Here is an 18855-nt window from a genome sequence, read left to right as displayed (position 1 = left end):
CGCCCAACTTGGTGTCATCTGCAAACTTACTGAGGGTGCACTCGATCCCCTCATCCAGATCATTGATAAAGATATTAAACAGTGATATGTCAATATGTGACACGTTATTGAAAATAATAACCTAATTTTTGGATACTTATCCAAGTAGATACTGGGATAGGAAAACACACTGGAGATTAGGTTTCTTGGTGAATTATAGTTACACACTTGTCAAAAACAAAAAGCATCTCTTTTTATTAAGGGACAATATTGAGATGTATCATTGGTACTCCAGCATCTCCAACAGCATCAGGGCTGTAACCCTTTTGTGAGAGAATAAACAGAATAATGGATTAAAATGAAGGATTGTGGTTCACGTTCCATAAATTCTAAAATGTAAGGCTTCTTAAAACTAGATGTGCAAGAAGCAATTCTTAATGAGAAAAATCAAACAAAAAGTATATTACCTACAAGAAATCATTAACTAAATTTTCCAAGACTATAGCAAGACTGAAATAGCGGATGGAATTTAAATGAGAATCATACTTTTGTTGTTAGACCCTTTGAAATGTCATTCAGGAAGAAATCTGTTTGCTTTATTTAAATTAGAGCAACACACAGGACTGCAGGAGTGCCTGGAGGTAAGCCTTCATTCCTGCAAAATGTCCTGCAGAGGAACAGGGCATTTGTGTGAACCGTAACAGGCACAGTTAACACCAGAGTAAAGTTGAGAAGAATCATATAAATTATAAATCACCCTTCTCCACAAAAACGCCTTTAATTTTAAATGACAGGTTTTGTCTCCACTGATGAATGAGGCTACTGGTAATGCGATGTTGTGAAACTAGGATGAACTCAGGAGATTCTGGTCTTAAATGCTCTGAGACTTTATCGGAGTTAATTTCTTTTTAAGCAGTAACACCAACAAAACTGTTTTAATTTCCTCCATTTAATTCTGAAATTATGGTCTGCCTGATATTTCCCTGGTGTCTCTGGTGCCTTCTGGAATATTAGCGTTTATAAAGTGCGTTAATATTTCTGAGATATTTGATTCATTTCCGGTGGTGCTGTACTAACTTTGTTGCATAGTCTTAAACTATCTCTTTTTCTCCTCTTTACTCTGCCAGATCCAACATTATGCTAATTATCCCCCCGTTATATTTCTGAAGAATCATGTTTCCAGAGTTCTGTTTTCAGCTTTGTAACCACAGCAGCAAACTGATTTTTATGGATTTTAATAAAGGAAGTTTCCCTAGAACTCCTGAAACCGAATACTGAGACTCTACCTGTTTAATATTTTTTCTTTTAATTCCTCAAATATATTTTAACTGTGTCATTTAAAATATTACAATAATAAAGCCATAAATAAGTGCCCCGAGGGAGGCTCTCACACAAAGAGATTTGAGGAGACACTAAGGCCCGTGTCAGCTTTTCAAGGAAACTGTTCATTTTGCACAGTGATATTAACATGAAGTTATATTTTGAAGTAACTTCCCATCCTGTAATCCAGATGGCCTCTTCACTAAACACTGAGTTAATTTTGTGTATGAATCATGAACTGAACTGACTTCACTTCAGCTTTTCCCCATCCTTTAATTATTAGCATTTATGAAAAATGCCGGAGCTATGATTTGAAGGCCTGAGATCCTCCAGTTAATCATAGAGGCTAGACAAAATACAGGCAGCTACAATCTTAAGTTTTTCCAAACTACGTAGCTTATCTGACTTGGAAGAGGTTAGTGGGTCTGCACTGAAAGATGGCAGGCACTGTCAATTCACATTGAAGTGTAGGTTGAGGAGTATCCAGAGGAATTTCTCTCAACCCTGTTTCCACTTGATTAGCACTGCACAGAGATGGCACAGGATCCAATCAATGGATCGGAGTTTATTGTTCAAATCAACAAAACTATTCATGCATCACTGAAACTAAACCCTAAAGAGTAAGCAGGATCCTGAAGGACTTTGCAGGTATAGGCCTTTAGGTTTTCTGGCTCAGTTAACATGAACAAAGATTTTCAATTTCTGTTTATATTTCCATGGTTAAACACAGCATTTCAGAATAAAGCATCGTCCCTTTTTCCTCTAAGTGAATAAACTGAAATAAGTCAAATGAAAATAAAAAAAAAATAAATCCCCACACTCATATATTTCATTAAGAACTCACTTAAGAACTTAGTTAATTACTGTATATACGCAATGATCTATTTTTACAAGAGACAAGTATTTACAAGTGTATGCGGATCACATACGTATGTGGCACTGGTTAATTACTGATGATGTGCCACCATTGCAATGCTAGTGGAAACAGATGTCTTCTGTTAGTATGACCAAATGCAGTTTTCCATGCGAAACTGTCCAAGAAGATATCATAGGGCTATGCTACCCAATGCGTATCCCCCAAAACCAGAATAAAGGTGGAAATCTATCAAGGAGCAACACATGCAGCTGCTTTTATTAATTGGATACTGACAAATGAACTGGCAGTTACACACATCCTTTCTGTTATCTTTGTTTTGCTTCTTCCGAACAGCATTCTTGCTCCCCACAGTCTTGTCCTATAATGAGGAAGATGGGTCACGAGCTAAATTTTTTCCCCCTAAAACAAGCAAGACTTAGAAAGTGGCATTAGGAACAAACAGGGGAAAGAGATAAAACTAGAGAAATGCAGCTAATGATGGTTAACTTTTTAAAAAGACTACTTTCAGCACTGACTGCAGTTTTTGTATGAATATTATGCTGGTCATCAAACTAATGCAATAATTTGCTGAATGCAGTATGCCAGATCAGCAAAAATACAAAGCAGAGGAGAATACACAAACAAGGGATTTAGCTGTGCCTGTCTTCTGGAAAATGTTTCAGCTAAAAATATTCACGTGTTGTCAGACAAGACAAGTCTCCCTCAACTTGTCAATTCTTAAGCAAAAGAAATGACACGAGCTGAATTTCAGTAGCCACCTGACACCAGTCTCCAGCTGAAGAGGAGTTTATACATCTTATTTTTGCTTTTCATTGATCAGTTTTGACAAAGTCTGTATATAGTCTCAAATCTGCACTGGGGCAAGTATATTTTTAAAACAGTAAATTCAAAATTATAAGGAAGAAAAATTGCTCCTGGCAAACTGAAAATCCCTCAAGGCACAGAGAGAATGAAGCTGGCAGGCAGCAGCATTCACTCATTTGTAGCCAAATTTTCAAAACTCCTTCTTAGCCAGAGCACTACATACAGATTTTGCTTCTCCCACCACGGTTATTCTTTCTAACTCCTAGCCCCACAGAGAGAGAAATGACTAAATCTCCATTTTAATGGCTTCTGTCAGAAGCTTTGCTTTGTAAGGACTGTTTCAGCAGTTTTTGGTGGTAATATAAAACATTTCTGTGATTAACAGCCCTTTTATAACTAGGGTAATTGGCTACAAATCAGGGGAATGTCATAATCTAGCAAGAAAATACTCACACCTCCATCACAGCCCAGCCTGGATTTCTGGAGTGTGTATTAGTTGAGTGGCTTACGGGTCTTCATTACTTTAACTAATATACTACCTGTAGTGCAGACAGAGAAATTTTAAACTAATGATTACTTCTGTCTGCCAGATCTTTACAGAGTGCCCACCATCCATCCTGCACTTCCAGTCGAGACTCTGAACAGGGTGGCTTTGTAAGAATCATAAGAAAATATCGTTCTCTTAGTTTTACACTCAATTCTCACTTTCTAACCTGGAAACACCAAGACATCCAGAAGGGATTATGCTCATAACACTAATAACATCACTCCTTTGGAGCAAAAGAGGGGTGGGGAAAAAAAGAAATCTGTCATTGCATTTTATTCTTATGCATCTGCATTCTGGGCACAACATTAACTGATCTCTGCGGGTCATGCTGTGGAGCACAGCCATGTTTTATCAGATGCAAAAAGGCGTACTGTGAAAGGTTCAGAATGTTTGTCTGTATGAAGTACTTCAAATCTAAGACATCTCAGGGAGCATGAAGAAAGCTCCATCTCATTACCCTTCAGTACCGGACAAGAACATAGATGAAGATCTAATACGTGCATTTTAAGCACTGCTCCCTGCTTGCATTAGGATTGCTTTATGAATCTTTAGATTGTTTAGACCTTTACTTCTGAATTATGAAACTGTTATCAACTTAAATTCTCACTGGTGTAAAATGGGAGAATAACATACTTTTTTCAAAAACTCTCTGAAGTAATGTCTTACTGAGGTTGTAATACATCTTTTCTCAGGGTTAAATTGGACAGTCTTGTGGGCACGTGGAATTGACATATATCCAAGTACAGACACTATTTTATTTTGTCCTTGAAAACAGGGCACTGTGCTATGTGGAACACATGATTACTCTGATAAAACTGCCTGGGGAGCACACAAAGCTATGGACTCCACTCTGTGGCGCCTAGTCTGCGCAGAGGAACGCTGCGGCAGGGAAGAGGCAGTGCTGCTGTTTTAGTGTTTCCTATACTCTAGCCACAGCAAACTGCAGCAGGTTGCATTTCAGAAAGGGGCACTAACAGCATCCCTATTTGTTCTACTTCAGCCATGCTACTTAAATTGCACACTGGCCTCCCCTTGGAGTTTTGTGATTTTCTGTAACATATTTACTGAAACATGCCCTTCCAGCCCTAATTCTGTACTGAATCTGGCAGTGAAGAGTCGCAATAAAGAATACCCTAAATATACATCCAAGATTTACTAGTAACTGCAGACGCATTTTCTTCTCAGAGCTGCTACAAGAAAATAATGATGTTTTTGACTTTCAAACAGTGTATGACACTGAAATGTAATTAATGACCTTATGAAATTATGACCTTATTAAACATTATGTTTACTTGTTAACTGGTTCTGCAGTTGGAAATCCTAGAGCTGCCAAAACTAAATGGAAGTGTAGAAATAGCCAAAAGATGACTCTAAGTTGTATGGATCTCATCCGTCACGCCGTATGCTTTTCATAATGCATCTCCCAGGAGGCCAATGAAAATTTTTTATGTTAAAACCTTAAAGACTATTATAAAAATCTGTCTTGTTTCTAATAAAAAGTATTTTAACTACTCTAGCACGACAGGGAAGCTTTAGGCATTATCTCTGTGACAAGCAGTTTAAATCTCAACCTCAAATATTTACTGTCTGTGATTTTTCTAGTTCTGATGCATGAAACAAACAAAAAAAAACCCCAGCTTGATTTTCAGATCCTATGATGAGCAAAAAATATCGTATCATAGCTGTTTTCCTCTCCTCGTCTTTATTTCTTCCAAGTCCTAAATCTGTTTTCTCACATAGGTTTTCAAGTGCTATGCTTTTCCCATCCTTGTGGTTAATTCCAGGTTAACCCTATTATAGCTTCAGCCAATTGAATCAGATTAAACTATAATGTATTCTATAATTCTTATGAAAGAATTTTTCAAAAACTACAGTGACTGGACACAAGCTTCTCAAAATATACACAACAAAATTTCAAATTACAAAAGGGAGGGGATTACAATGTACTGATTTGGAATAAACCACAAAGTTATCAACTTGAACTTATTCTGTCTAGACTAATCAAAATATTACTCAGTATTTGGATGAAAGACCTTCAAAATAGTTGTACAGAGGACTCAGTTAATTGATCCTCCCCTCAGACTTTACTATACCAGTGGCACAAACACTGTATGCTCCTACGTTGCTTGCTTTGTTATATGTAAAACCAAAGCAATTAAAGCAGTCATGTTTAACATTTTTCACAAAGGCAGATGTGTGAAACTCAGTGTTGGCCTACTTGAAAGTGGATAATTGTATCATGCTTATTTCCCCTCAGGTTTAGTAGAAATGAATTATTTTTTCAATTCCTTTCTGAGACCACTGTGGAGAAAGAAGCGTTGAGTACTGTTAAACAGGTGCTTCATTAGTGCTGCAATAAGTATTTTCTTAGAGGACCTATAAAACAATCTGTCTGGATAAAGACGCAAGAAATAAACCACTTTTGGTTGCAATGCTCAGAAAATCATTGAATCATAGGCTTGGAACAGATGTTTGTCCAAAGATCATTTTTCTCCTTCTGATCAACAGTCATTCCTCACTGATGTTTGTCTAAGCTGTTTTCAAAGATTTTCAAAGGTTGAATCTCCCTAATCTCTTCAGTAATCAATTTCAGTACTTCTGTATTTTAATTACAAGGAAGATTTTCCTAGTATGTGATCTGTATCAGTGCATCTGAGATATGTTAGTCCCATCTTCTTTGGAGAAACCTTGACATAACTGAAGAATATTAAGTCCCTACTCATTGTCTCTTTTTCAGTCTACAAACTGAAATTATTCCAACCTTCCTCCCCATCCCTCCTCTGCTAGATCTCCAATTAGTCTTCATGATGTCTTCAGGACTCTCTGCAAACCACCTCAGCCCTCATGAAGTTCAGTGCCCAGGACTGTAGCCAGTAACTTAGCTAAAGCACTAGGAACCCTGAACAGAGCGGAAGGATTGTTTCATGTGTTTTGGAAAGCTGTGCTCCTCCTATTCATGCATGCCTCTGTGACATCTGCCTTGTCCACCTCTACCCAGCACATGATCCGTGCTTCTCTTTAGTCTCCTTCTAGAGAAGTGCTACCCAGACAATTGTTCTTCATCCTGCATTTCTGCAGCTGATTATTCACGTGTGCATGAAACACCTCATATGTGTCCGTACTGACTACTGTCCTACCTTCTTACACTATGGCATTCACCAATAATACTCTCATTTATTGATGAGAAAATATTAAGGACATTATAAGCACAGTCTGACCTGAATTACCACCAGCTTTTACATGTCACCAAACAGCATAATTCAAAAACTTTTTTTTTCCCCAGTGGAAAATATTGAATAGAAATTAAAGATGTTTTATTTTTTCACTGGGAAACCAAAGTATTTGGTTTGGAATCTACAAACTTTATGATTTGAGCTGCATTTAGACACGTATTTTTATGATTTAGGAACAAAAAAGTATTTTTTTTGTGTGTGTGAAAATAATAATTTTTCTCTAGAGACATGTTTTTAGTTTCTTTTTTTTAAGAAAACACTTAGCAATTCCCTCCCATTACTCTCTGTTTGGCAAACGTCTTCATTCTACCTCCCCATGCTTCCCTTTTCTGGCACAATCCCATAAGCATCCTGAAGAGATGTGGTATCTCTGACTGGCATTGTAAACCCTGCTTCCGTATTGACAAGAATAAAAATTTAATGCTGGGCTGGTTTTTGTACTAATTTTCTGCTAGGGCATTTAGTAAATCAGAACCAGTATTTCCATCCCCCTGTCCTCCCCCCTTAGTCTTGCCCTTACTGCAGTTAGCAAGAGAAGACCAAGGCTCCATCCTCCTCAGCCTTCCTGTCCAAGAAACGGCCAGATGGGACAAGCATCCCTGCATAATGCCTGGACCCAAAACAGGAGAATCTTTTTCATTGATACATTGTTAAATTTCAAATCAGATAATGAATTATATTTTTTTCTACTGATATGGCTTCTTCATACTGGAAGCATAGCAGTCTCACAATGTTTTTCTTGTATTTAATGGGCCTGAATGCCATATACTGCACATACCTTTAACATCATTTTCTAACATCTTGGCTTCATTAAGGAGCCTGAAGCTTTTCTGAAGAGAGCTCTTGGCGCCATCCTTCAATGATCCTTGAGGACCAGATGTCTGTAGACAAATAAGCAGTGTCATACATTCAGGAAAGTCTGAAGTCATAAAAGATATATGAAGATGATCTAAGTGAACAGTCATCTAAATTTTAAGTGAACATCAGTGTGCCCTGAATTATATCCCATTGCCGTTATATTGGTCTACAAGAGAAAAAAAAAAAATTCTCTAATTAATTTCCTTTTGTTTTTACGGGAAGCCAGATCTCCTTTGGAATACCAGTGATGTCTTTAATAAAAAGAGAAAATGTTCATAGTGTTAAAGAAACAGGTTTGACTCTAGGAGCAAAACTTTGTCCAAAACAAACAAGCAAACAAAAAGATATTTCAACTTGAACATAGGTTTCTCCCTCCAGCCACGGACACAACACCACGCAATACAGTATTTCTTCCTAACAGGAGCTACAGTACCCTTAGAAGCCAGACTGGATCTGGTGATCCAAATTCTAATATCGACAACAGAGATGCCTTTGTGGGTAGATTCACGAATTGTAATTGCTAGGTCAGTAAAGAAAATATGATATGAAAGAAATAGAGTATAAAAAGAAGGGCAAACTGCAATTAATCTGAAAGACTTTTATTACTAAATAAGCATCCTTCATCATATCATGCTACTTAAAGGTCTTTCTTTTGAAAAACATCCATCTCCATCTTCAGTGCAGAGATTGATCAATAGATAGAATGATTTTTCTAAATTAGACTAGTATTTTCAGTTGGTAGGAAATGTTCTAGGTTCTGAACCACTTACTGTTCAGTTTGTAAGACTGAACTCAGGTCACACATCATACCGAATACATTTCTTTGAGAATACTCCTGACAGCCAGAGAACATTCCATATTAGTCATGGGTCATAGCCTTGTAACTAGTATGTAATTAAGAAGCAGCTACTTTTCATTTTCCAGGGCAGACACATATACTCAAAAATCAACTATGTGTCAATTAAATGACACAGTTATTATTGCTATTCATTATTTATATAATGAGCAAGCCCAGAGGTGATATTTCGCATACTAGTGAATCTTTGTTGTTTTTCGACGACACTGTAAAAAAGATATATTGGACTTGCCCATTTCTTTTTCTTTTAAAAATCTTAGGGAATGCTTTGGATACTTGCAAAATTCAGAACCAAGTTTTTTGTTATGGGATATCTCATATCATATGTCGCCATGTCACAGGGATATAGCTACTAAAGATTCCTTGTATTAATATGGGATGTAAATGTATGCTTAGCTTTCATCATAGGCTAAGTGATTTCAAGAAGGAAGGCCCACATGATTGCCATATTTCCAAGCTCACCTGAAATATTAAGCTGTGTACACAAATTCCTTTCAACATCAACAGAAACTATACATTTGAAAGATGAACAAAATTAGTTTCTTACAGATATTCTTTATCACATAATACAAGTAGCATTGGTAATCAAAAAATACATATAAACCCAGAAAAAAAAAAAAAAAAGACTACCCAATTAAGCAAAAGACAGTTCCTGAAGGAAGAATGTTTGGCCAGATTTTGTGGCAGATGCACCTGTCAAATCAGATAATACTTTTACATTCCTTTTCCCATTAGCAACAGAACCCAGGGTATGACTACTCTGCGGCCACGGACTTCAAAAATAATGATTGTTATTATTATTAAATGAGGTTGACTGGCTGTTAAAGCAATTTATATTCAGTACAATGAAGTTGGAAGGCCAGATTTACAACGCAAAACCAAGAAGTTCATCAAATCAGGGACAATAGTTGGGCATGTGCTGACAATTAGTCAGAAACAGATTTCAGCATAACATTAATACTAGAAAAGCCCCTTCAGAGACAAATACATGTGTACTGATTAAAAGCTTTATTTTATATTTATTTTAAAATAATTCTGAAAGGGAGGATTAATCAAGACATCTGATGCAAAACATACTTTTTTTTGCTAGCTTTTCTTGTGGCTCATGAGACGTTGAGTTATGACAAAGTCAGTAATGAAAAAAACAAACATTTTCTGGCTTTGTGTGAGGTGAGTTTGTGTGCTTGTGGCAAGCCTGGGTCATGATGAACCCCTTTATGATTTAATAAGACTGACAGCCAAGGGTCTTTGATATTATTTTCTAAATTGGGACACCTACTGTAAAAAAGAAAAAAAAGTAAGAAAAGATTGTGATTCAAGATAAATTGGAAAACTGCAGGGTCTCAGGAATCTAATTTGTTCTAATTCTGTCTCTTTCAGAGCATCCATAACCTGGGAATAGTACCTTCCTCACCCTGTGCCTTTCTTCACTCCCCCTACCCTCCCCATGCAAACTCTGTGCAGCTTGACTGCTTGTAGTATCTTGTGGCAGAAGTGGGATCTCATTATGTATCCAAACAATGCAATCTCAATCGTGGTTTAGAGGCATAAGTGCTGTTATAATAATATAATACAAAATGCTGCCACTGAAACTATACATCATCTTTAACGGTCTGGTTTTTTCCTATTCATGGGTTAGCAAAAATTTTAACAAAGTTTAACAGCAAAAGAAAAACATCTATCAAATGACAGAAAAACTCTATGAATTGATAATTAGTAGATAATTTTGGGTAAGGAAAGAATTTAGGAAGAATATCCCCTCTGTCTTCCTTTTTCCGGTATTTCAATGAATCTTGAACGCTGTTTTTGTGAAACAGCCCAGTTTCTGCAGGAGTGGCCGAAAGATTTCTGTTCAGCCCATAGCCTGGTGGGCTATGGCGCTCTGCTGGGGTGGAGGAAGTCTCTCTATATCTCCCAGGGATGACTGTGTAAATCACTGACTTATCACATGAACAGGGAAATGTGCTACATGCTGCAAGTTTGAGTAAGATCAGCCGTAGTCACAGCATTCGCTGAAGACTCCCCCGAGAGCACAGGCTGGGCATGGTCTGAACACGTATCAGACTGAGAATTGCTGGGGACTTTGCAGAAAGGATTTTTTTCTGAGGTTTCATGAATGGATGTAAACATGAAGTAGGCACCATGTTGCCCAAACCTGCTGGCATGTTGGTGATTTTGGTCACATGCAGAGGTACAGCTCCAAGCATGGATGTAAATGCACTGGGACAGTTTTGAGGATCACATACTTGAACTTACACACGTACAAGGTATTTTACAGACGTAAGTGCTAATTCACATCAGTAAAAAATAGTTCTGCCTTATTCTTAAATTAAATTATTTTCTTTTCACATACACTTACATTCTGGGAAGTTTTCACCTATGCAAGAGTTAGGGCTACTCTCATTTTTACCAGTCCTGAAGATAGCTGAGCATTCTGAAGTACCAAAATGTTATGAATGATTTGCACCTCAGGACATCCTCACAAGGAGGATGGCTAGGCAGCTTTATGCCATTACCATGTAAGGAAACCTAGGCACCCAACATAACTGTCAGGGTACCACGGTACCACTACAAAGAAAGTCAAAAGCAAAGAAGGAATTAGGACCCTAAACACCTAACGTGTCACCTGTGGTTTCAGTTACTAGCCTATAAGCCCTCTCTAAAAAGCCTAAAAATAATCACACTTTTTCAAGATGTATTGTAAAACTATGATTCTGATCTGTGAGACACAAGCTGGATCTGTTAACATGACTTCTCTCTTCAGTCAGTTACTGCCTTGGCTAAGTAATGGGATGTTGAAGCTGCTTGAATGCTAGAGATTTCTCATCTGTGATAAATTTAATTTGTTTTTAAAGGGGAGAACAAATCCATCATAAAAAGCTCAGGAGGAATTTTTCTGTCATATTTTTAATACCTTTTTTTCCAGTCATTTATCAGGCTTCCTATAATCACGATGGATTTTAAGCATATTTTCGTTCTTGCTTTTAGCAACATTAGCTTAATTTGAAAACAAAGTAATCTTCCCATTACAAACCAAAATACAAAAAACCACTGAGATATCACTAAGGTTCTTGTAAATTATTCTCTCCAGTGACCTGCAGGGTGGAAGCTAAAACTCAATCCTGTCCCTACCATCTCTAGTTCATGCACCAGCTTGCTGCTGTTGGGAAATCTTCCTCCCCCTGCCCCAGCATTACAATTGGTCAATGGGAAAGGCTAGGCTCAGGGATGCACGTGAGCTTCATCCCTCTTCTCCGTTATCTGCTAGCATCTGGAGATCAGAGTCTTTTACAGAAGATAGGCACCCACAACTGCTCTCATAAAGAAGAGAACATGGCTTCATCTTTCAAAAGGAGGGGAAAGACGTGACCTCTGTCTTCTACGCAGGGTCCCAAAGAGCACCTTCTCAGGAAGGAGGGGACACAGTTTCTAGGGGCTTCTCAGTCTGAGGGGGCTCAAATCCACAAACGCTGCCTTCTAGGAGAGTGCTTGAACCACGGTGCTCCAGACAGCCCTGAGTGAGGGTGCACTCCCTCTCTCATGCTGAAGCTCAGCTAAAAGTAAGTTCCTTGGGGCCTGCAGAAAGAGGGAGCCTGATTTACCTGGTTAGCAGTTAAGCTCTTCACTTAGGATGAGCAAACATTCAACAGTCTTTGCATAAAAACAAAAAAAAGAATAGCGAAATGATGACTGAACTTTACAATTAACATATTTTTAAAAGCTGGCCCAAAATCCTCACACAATCATTTACCAAATAATGGTTAAATTCTACCTTGCTCTGCAGCAATTTGATTACCTCTACTCTATATCAAGTCAGTTACATTTAAAAGGCAGTAGCTCCCTCCATTTTCTTCTTTGTCAGCTAGATCCCTGTTACACATATACAGCTCATTACAAAAAACAAGCTCCCTCTAATGAATACATGCAATGGAGATGCTTAAAACCTCACCTTAATAATATCTTAGTCTCTTTCCTTGCTATTCACTCACCTCTATTTACATCATATTGTCCATCTTCACCTCCATCCCTTTCAAACTATCTATCCACTTTCTCTCCATGGTATAATCAGCCGGTTCACCATCTGATACATACTCTTTTGTAGCCATACAGTAATTGCTTGCTTTGTTTCTTGACTGTTGTATGTATCTTTTTTTCCTACTCAATCCTTGAAACAGCTGCCTGCCTCACTCACTGAGAGTCATCAAAGGAGCAAAAGATAGCTATCTGTATTAAATCCTAATGAGAAGAAAAAAAATAATCCACAGCTCTTTATTTACTTCTGCAGTGTAATTAGGAGTTCCGTTGAAACAAATAACTGTTTACAGAGAACTAGCGCATACTAATGCGAGGTGAAATTTTTTCATCAAGAAAGAAATATAGTAATTAGTGCTATTTGAAATAGAAATTAACAATGTAAACAGCCTAAAAATATTAAAATTTTTGTGCAGTGGCTTTATCCCTCTTCTAAATACAGACCTTTATAGCATGTGATTGCTTTTGCTATTCTCGTAATCCATGTGACTGAAGTAGCTCTCTGCAAGCTACCTTTATTCATGCACAAGTGCTGTAAGTACAAGTTGCTTCTGTTCAGCTATATGTTTCTGTATCAAATATAGGGCCTGGCAATTTCATATTATACTGTCATTTCCTTCTGTTTCTGTGTGCCTGTGAAGTGCATGTCAGTTGCTCTCTGACCAACGTCCACAAATTAGCCATTAACTCCTTTGATATTTGACATAAAAAATAATTCTGGCTATGCTCAGAACATTTTCTGCTCACAGTATACGCATTAAGGAGATGAGTTCCTCATTATGACTCAGGCTGGAGAGCTGGCTTTACCTTACAGTCCTATTTTTAAAAGTTCTCTCCATTTCCTCCGAAAATTTGCATGCAGTACCTCATAGTGAGAATAAGATTTCTCTGTGAAAAATGGCAGAGTTCGCAAAAGAAGCTGAGTGGTTTCTATGAATAAAACTTTCTACTCCCCTCCTACAATTCTCCATTTCTAGAATTCTGCTCATCCTACGTGCAGAGAAGTGCCTCTGAGCATTTTCATGGAACTAGAGGGTGAAGAGTTAATTAAGGTATGGAGTTCTTTAGATGTGTGCAAAACATTCATTAAATATAAACCAGTTTTACTGAGTATCAAATGACCTACACTCCTGACTCAAAGCTTTCCTACAGCAGCTGTTGGCTTGAGCAATAGACAGAGACTGAAAGGCGGAAGACAGAGGGAGGAAGAATAGTAAACAAAAAGGGAAAGAAAAATAAGGAACAGGAGTTAGGAGCAAATGGGGATGTAGTTTGAAGGTATGTGTAGCTCTGACAGGGGCATAGCTTTCTTATCTCAACACAAGAATCTATGGTGGCAAGGGTCTCTAAATAAAGTCATAAGATGGCAAAACATGGATCTGAGATAAAGTGTAGCACAGTTCCACAGAAAATCTTAAGCCGTCCTCCCAATTTACTTATTTTTCTTACCGCTTGCATAGCTTCATTTGCAAGAGCCTTGGCTTCCTTGGCAACTTTTTCAGCTTCATCTGTGTAATCCTTGATGTTAGTATAAGCATTGAAAGCAAGTGTGGCATTGAAAGAGAGGTTTTTGGCTTCAGCAAGGATTCTGTTGGGATGGGAAAAGTAAACACACCATTAAACCTGCTATCAGAGCTCAACAGAACATAGTATCCTACTTTTTCAAACCCAACAGCCTGTATTTCTAAGGCTATTTCTAAGGCATTTCTTTAGAGACCAATGCTACACTTGAGATTTCAGGAGTTCTGGCATCATGTGTTTAATGGAATTCACATTTTATCTGTGCAGAAAGACATAAAAAACAATGTTTGCTAAAAGAGGAGGTTCTGTGAGACAAAAATGGATGAGACACTTAGAAAAGATAGTGTAGTGCTTAACACTATAATCCAGGTAACATATATCCATAACGTGGGTTTATAGGTTATGTGTTGAGCCAGGCAACTCAATGAATTTTGCACTGTATGAACATGGGGGGATCATCACAGACATGTTTTAAACTAAAATCTATGAACAACTAATTTCTTGGTCTGCCTGCCAAACACAGAAATGCCAGGTTTGGAGGAGATCTCACTGTCTAAACCAAACACTAAATGTTAATTTTGCTGACCAAAATGAAAAACATAACCAATAATGCTTCATATTGAATGGGGTGTCCCTTTTGCATGAAATACTCCATTCTAATAACTGTAATTAGATTAAAAGGTAATTATAAACAAATAATATTTCCTGGTGCAGGGAGTGGAGTTCAGCTAACCCCCTTTCAGGGGAATTTCTAGCCAGCAGGCTGGAGAAATCACTTTTCTTGCACTCTCTCTGTATGATACATTCAAATATTTTCTACAAAGAAGCACTGCACCTACAGAATTAACTTGAAGATATCTATCTCAGAATGTATTATGCCTGATGCCTATGATGCTTTTCCTGAATAAAGGGTAAATGGGCTAAAATCCCTGCTTGAACTGGACAGGAACAGATCTGAACTTGGATTTTTGCCTCTCTGGGAAATGTTCTAGCTATCAAGGTATATGGCAACACAAGGGAGGCAGGGATTACTCCTGCTGGACCTGTTCCAGCTTGTATAAAATACTTAGACATTGGGACAGTGTGTATGGAAGAAAGAGAAATTCATTCTCTAACTTAGCAATTAACCTATTCTCTGGGGACAGCTGAGCTCCAGTCCTCGCTTCAACGACTATTTAATGATTTCTACAAAACGCAACAGGAAAGACAAAGGGGACGGAAGGTATACTCCCTGGACTCCACATGTAGTTAATAGAGGGAGATTCCCTTTAGGCTACTGCAGAAACAGCATGACTGAGCAGCCTCTGCATCACTCCTGGAAAAGCATATCTCCTTCCTCAACTACAGATGGAGCTCACTAGGCTATAGTAATTGTGATGCTCTGTTAGAGAAATGCGCAGCCCAGAATAGCTATCTAGCCAGTAGCTCAAGTACTGCTTAGAAATATAGTTCAAATCCCTCCTGGTTAGGAGGGAACTGAACTGAATTTGCCAAATACCAACAATATTTACTCGTCAGCAGGTGATTACCCATAAGGGAGAAGCCTATACTAATACCTCCTTGTATACAGGAAAAATAACATTTTTTTCTAGGTTAAATTCATGAACTGTTCCATGTTCTAACTCTCAAAGGAACTTCCTCACCATCAATCAATATACTATCTGAAGGCTCAGGGGGTGATTAGAGAGAAAAGTCTCTCCCTCAATTTCTCCTGTAAGACGAAATGGTACTTTTCAGCAAATTTAGTATTAACTGAAAGACACCCAAGTGCCAGTTGTGAAGATAGATACATTTCTTAATTCCTAAGACAGATAGAGACTGCATATTCCTGTAAAGTATGACTGTTTAATGTCAGTGCATGAAGTAAACAGCTTTATCCTGATGCAGGATTACATAGCATCTTGGTATTTCTTTCTCCTTTGAAATTATGTATCTGACCACATTAGAAATTTTAATTTTGAACAATTTGCTTCTAGATATAATTTTTAATGTCCTCAATTCTGGATTTTTTATAGTATATCTTGAGAAACTGAGGTTGATGTCCGGATCAGATAGAAGTATACATGGTACTGCTATACCACAGTGAATGTGACTTTAAACACTACCCTAAGCTCCCTAAGGCCAAGCTGTCAACCTACTTTAAGACAGAAACACACGCACACACCCATAAAAAAGTGTATTTAGCACCGTTAAAAATCTCTATCTCAAAATATGTCTTGCCAACATTTCATTAAGGAGCCAAAATATTATTTTCTGTCTACATTTTCTCTACTTCTTAATTCCTCCATGCCAACTTTCCATGTATTTGAATATTTATACCCAAATTCAGTACTGTGGTTGGATGTGACACTAGTCACCTACTTTAGGCCCAGAGATGCACCACAAAACTGACATTGCCTAATCAAACAGTGCACATACCATTTATAAAAGCCAAGTTTTTCTAGAAACAGTGCCCTTCAAATCCTTTTTACTTAGGAAACCACAGCTACCATTATTTTGTGTACTCCTCAAAACATAAATTAGACTGAATATCTAGAGTAGTGTGACTACACTGTACATGAAGCCAGTAATTTTACAAGTATCAGACACTTTATCAGAGATAATTCTGTGCCTTTTCCTCAAAATTACAGATGATGGCAAGAAAAAAATGTGTTAAGTGTCTGCTCACAAGTCTTTGGGATATTAAAGTCTTCAGGCAGATCTAAAAGATGTAAGCAGCAAAAAAGGAGCATATTGTTGATGTTAAAAAAAAAATCTTTTTTATTCATGCAGTGCTTTTGGTAAAATAAAACTCTGAACCTATACTGGGGACAGGTCCAAGAGACAGAATATCCACGATCTATTTCTGAGTATTACTGTTGCAAATTACACTTACTATATATGGCTTGCTTTCTTAAATGCAAAAACTGCAATAAAACAAGACACTCCCCTCTTCCCCCAAGAAACCCCAACAAACCCAAAACAAAACAAAAAAAAACCCTTGCCTTCTATTCTTTCCAGGAAACTATATTCATAATGAGTTATAAAGTAGCATACCTCTGAAAGGGCTGTGGTCATATAAACCAAGGGCACTGCAATTCTCACTTATATTTAGGAATGTGACAGTAGTAAACAGAAACTGAAGTTTCTGTACTTAGGTTTAAGCATTTTGGCCCATGACATCTACTCATTTTGGGAGAGTGTTTTGAAACCACTAGAGGGATTACTGTCTGTCACTATGGGGGATTTCTGATAGTAAACAAAACCCACAAAACCATGATAAGAGTCTCCTACCAAAATGGTCATCTTAAAAATAAAAATACTGCTTGTTTTTAACAAATGTTTATGAAAACACATAGTGGGGGTCTGTAAGACAAAGTTCAGTTTTTTTTTACAAGAACATAGCAGTAAGCATATGGTAAGTTAAACTGTGTTAAGAGTGCATCTGAGAGCACTGTTTGCAGGTAATGCAGCCTATAAACATCACAAGATGTAAAAAACGGTTTACAAGAGATACACACGCAAATTAACCAACTGGATACTTGTATACTCACATAGATCACTGGTTATTCGTATACTCCCAGTGACAAATGTCGAAGTCTAAGAAGAATGCCCTTCAATTTCTGTTAAGCAATTTTACAAGCCTGCTTCATGATTTTATCATTAACAATGAATGGCTGCCTTACCCATCCAGTATTGCAGATGATTCATTCAGCTGGGCTGCATGGTTCTCAGCTTGCAACACCTTTTCTGGAAGCATCCTGTCATGAATTTCTTGTGATAAGTCATCTATTTTATCCTTCAACTGATCAGACATTGGCTGTATCTTATCTGCAACGCCTTCTACATACTGAAAATGACAAAAGAAACGTCTTTACGTGGCTGAATTCAAGCATTCTTTAGCCCTTTATATATTTTTTTTTTCCTTGTGAGGAATTATCTCATAACTTCCCCATGCATTAACACTTCAGGGAACTAATAAGGAAAGAATAAAGCAATGGCTGGACTGGAGAGCAGAGGGGAGACACAACAATACTCAAAGAGCTAGTTGCCTCTCTTGAGCTTAGTAGTTTTTATTTTACAACTAAAGAACTGCACAGTTTAAAATCTTATAAATTCTAAGTTGAATTTCTTTCCTAAATGTAGATGCATTCACAGTTATACTAAATTCTCGTGTGCTCCACAATGCTGACTAACCAATGACAGAAGTTTCATGTTTCAGGACCCTTTGAGTGACTCCAATGTATTTTTGCTTATTAAAGTGTCTTAGTAAGAACTATACTTTTTGAAGACCTGCCATTCCTGTTCCAATAAGCCATCTCAAAGTGTTTCCTTTCCCATTTCTCCAAAAGGCATTTTTCCACTCATTATAGCAATTTTCAATGCAAGATGGAAATATTTGGGACTCAGGAAAAAAAGGAGAGTTTACCGCTTGTGGAAGAAGGGGCAGGCGACTCAAGAAGAGTACAGGGATCTCATTAGGTCGTGCAGAGAGGAAATGAGAAAGGCAAAAGCCCAGCTAGAACGCAACCTGGCCGCTGTCGTTAAAGACAACAAAAAAAGTTTTTACAAATATATTAATGACGAGAGCCAAGGAGAATCTCCATCCTTTATTGGATGCGGGGGGGGAACATTGTCACTGAGGATGAGGAAAAGGCTGAGGTACTCAATGCCTTCTTTGCCTCAGTCTTTAGCAGGCAGACCGGTTATCCTCAGGGTACTCGGACCCCTGAGCTGGAAGACAGGGATGGCGAGCAGGATGAACCCCCCATAATCCAGGAGGAAGCGGTCAACGACCTGCTACGCCACCTGGATGCTCACAAGTCTATGGGGCCGGATGGGATCCACC

The 18855-nt window shown here is 37.9% G+C and overlaps 1 protein-coding gene across 1 annotated transcript in view; it reads right to left on the bottom strand.

Annotated features, from left to right (window-relative positions):
• The window catches only part of LAMA2 (laminin, alpha 2), a gene marked incomplete at its 5' end in the record, with an annotated part of 294647 nt that overhangs the window by 61732 nt on the left and 214060 nt on the right, over positions 1 to 18855 (bottom strand). Inside the window, 3 exon segments of the mRNA XM_009319128.1 lie at positions 7539 to 7641; positions 13956 to 14094; positions 17693 to 17856. Of these exon segments, the coding sequence (XP_009317403.1) occupies positions 7539 to 7641; positions 13956 to 14094; positions 17693 to 17856 (406 nt within the window).

The sequence above is a fragment of the Pygoscelis adeliae genome, unplaced genomic scaffold (assembly GCF_000699105.1).
Source record: "Pygoscelis adeliae isolate BGI_AS28 unplaced genomic scaffold, ASM69910v1 Scaffold172, whole genome shotgun sequence".
Taxonomy (NCBI): domain Eukaryota; kingdom Metazoa; phylum Chordata; class Aves; order Sphenisciformes; family Spheniscidae; genus Pygoscelis; species Pygoscelis adeliae.
The sequence above is the reverse complement of the archived record's forward strand: the minus strand, read 5'-3'. Positions and strand labels throughout refer to the sequence as shown.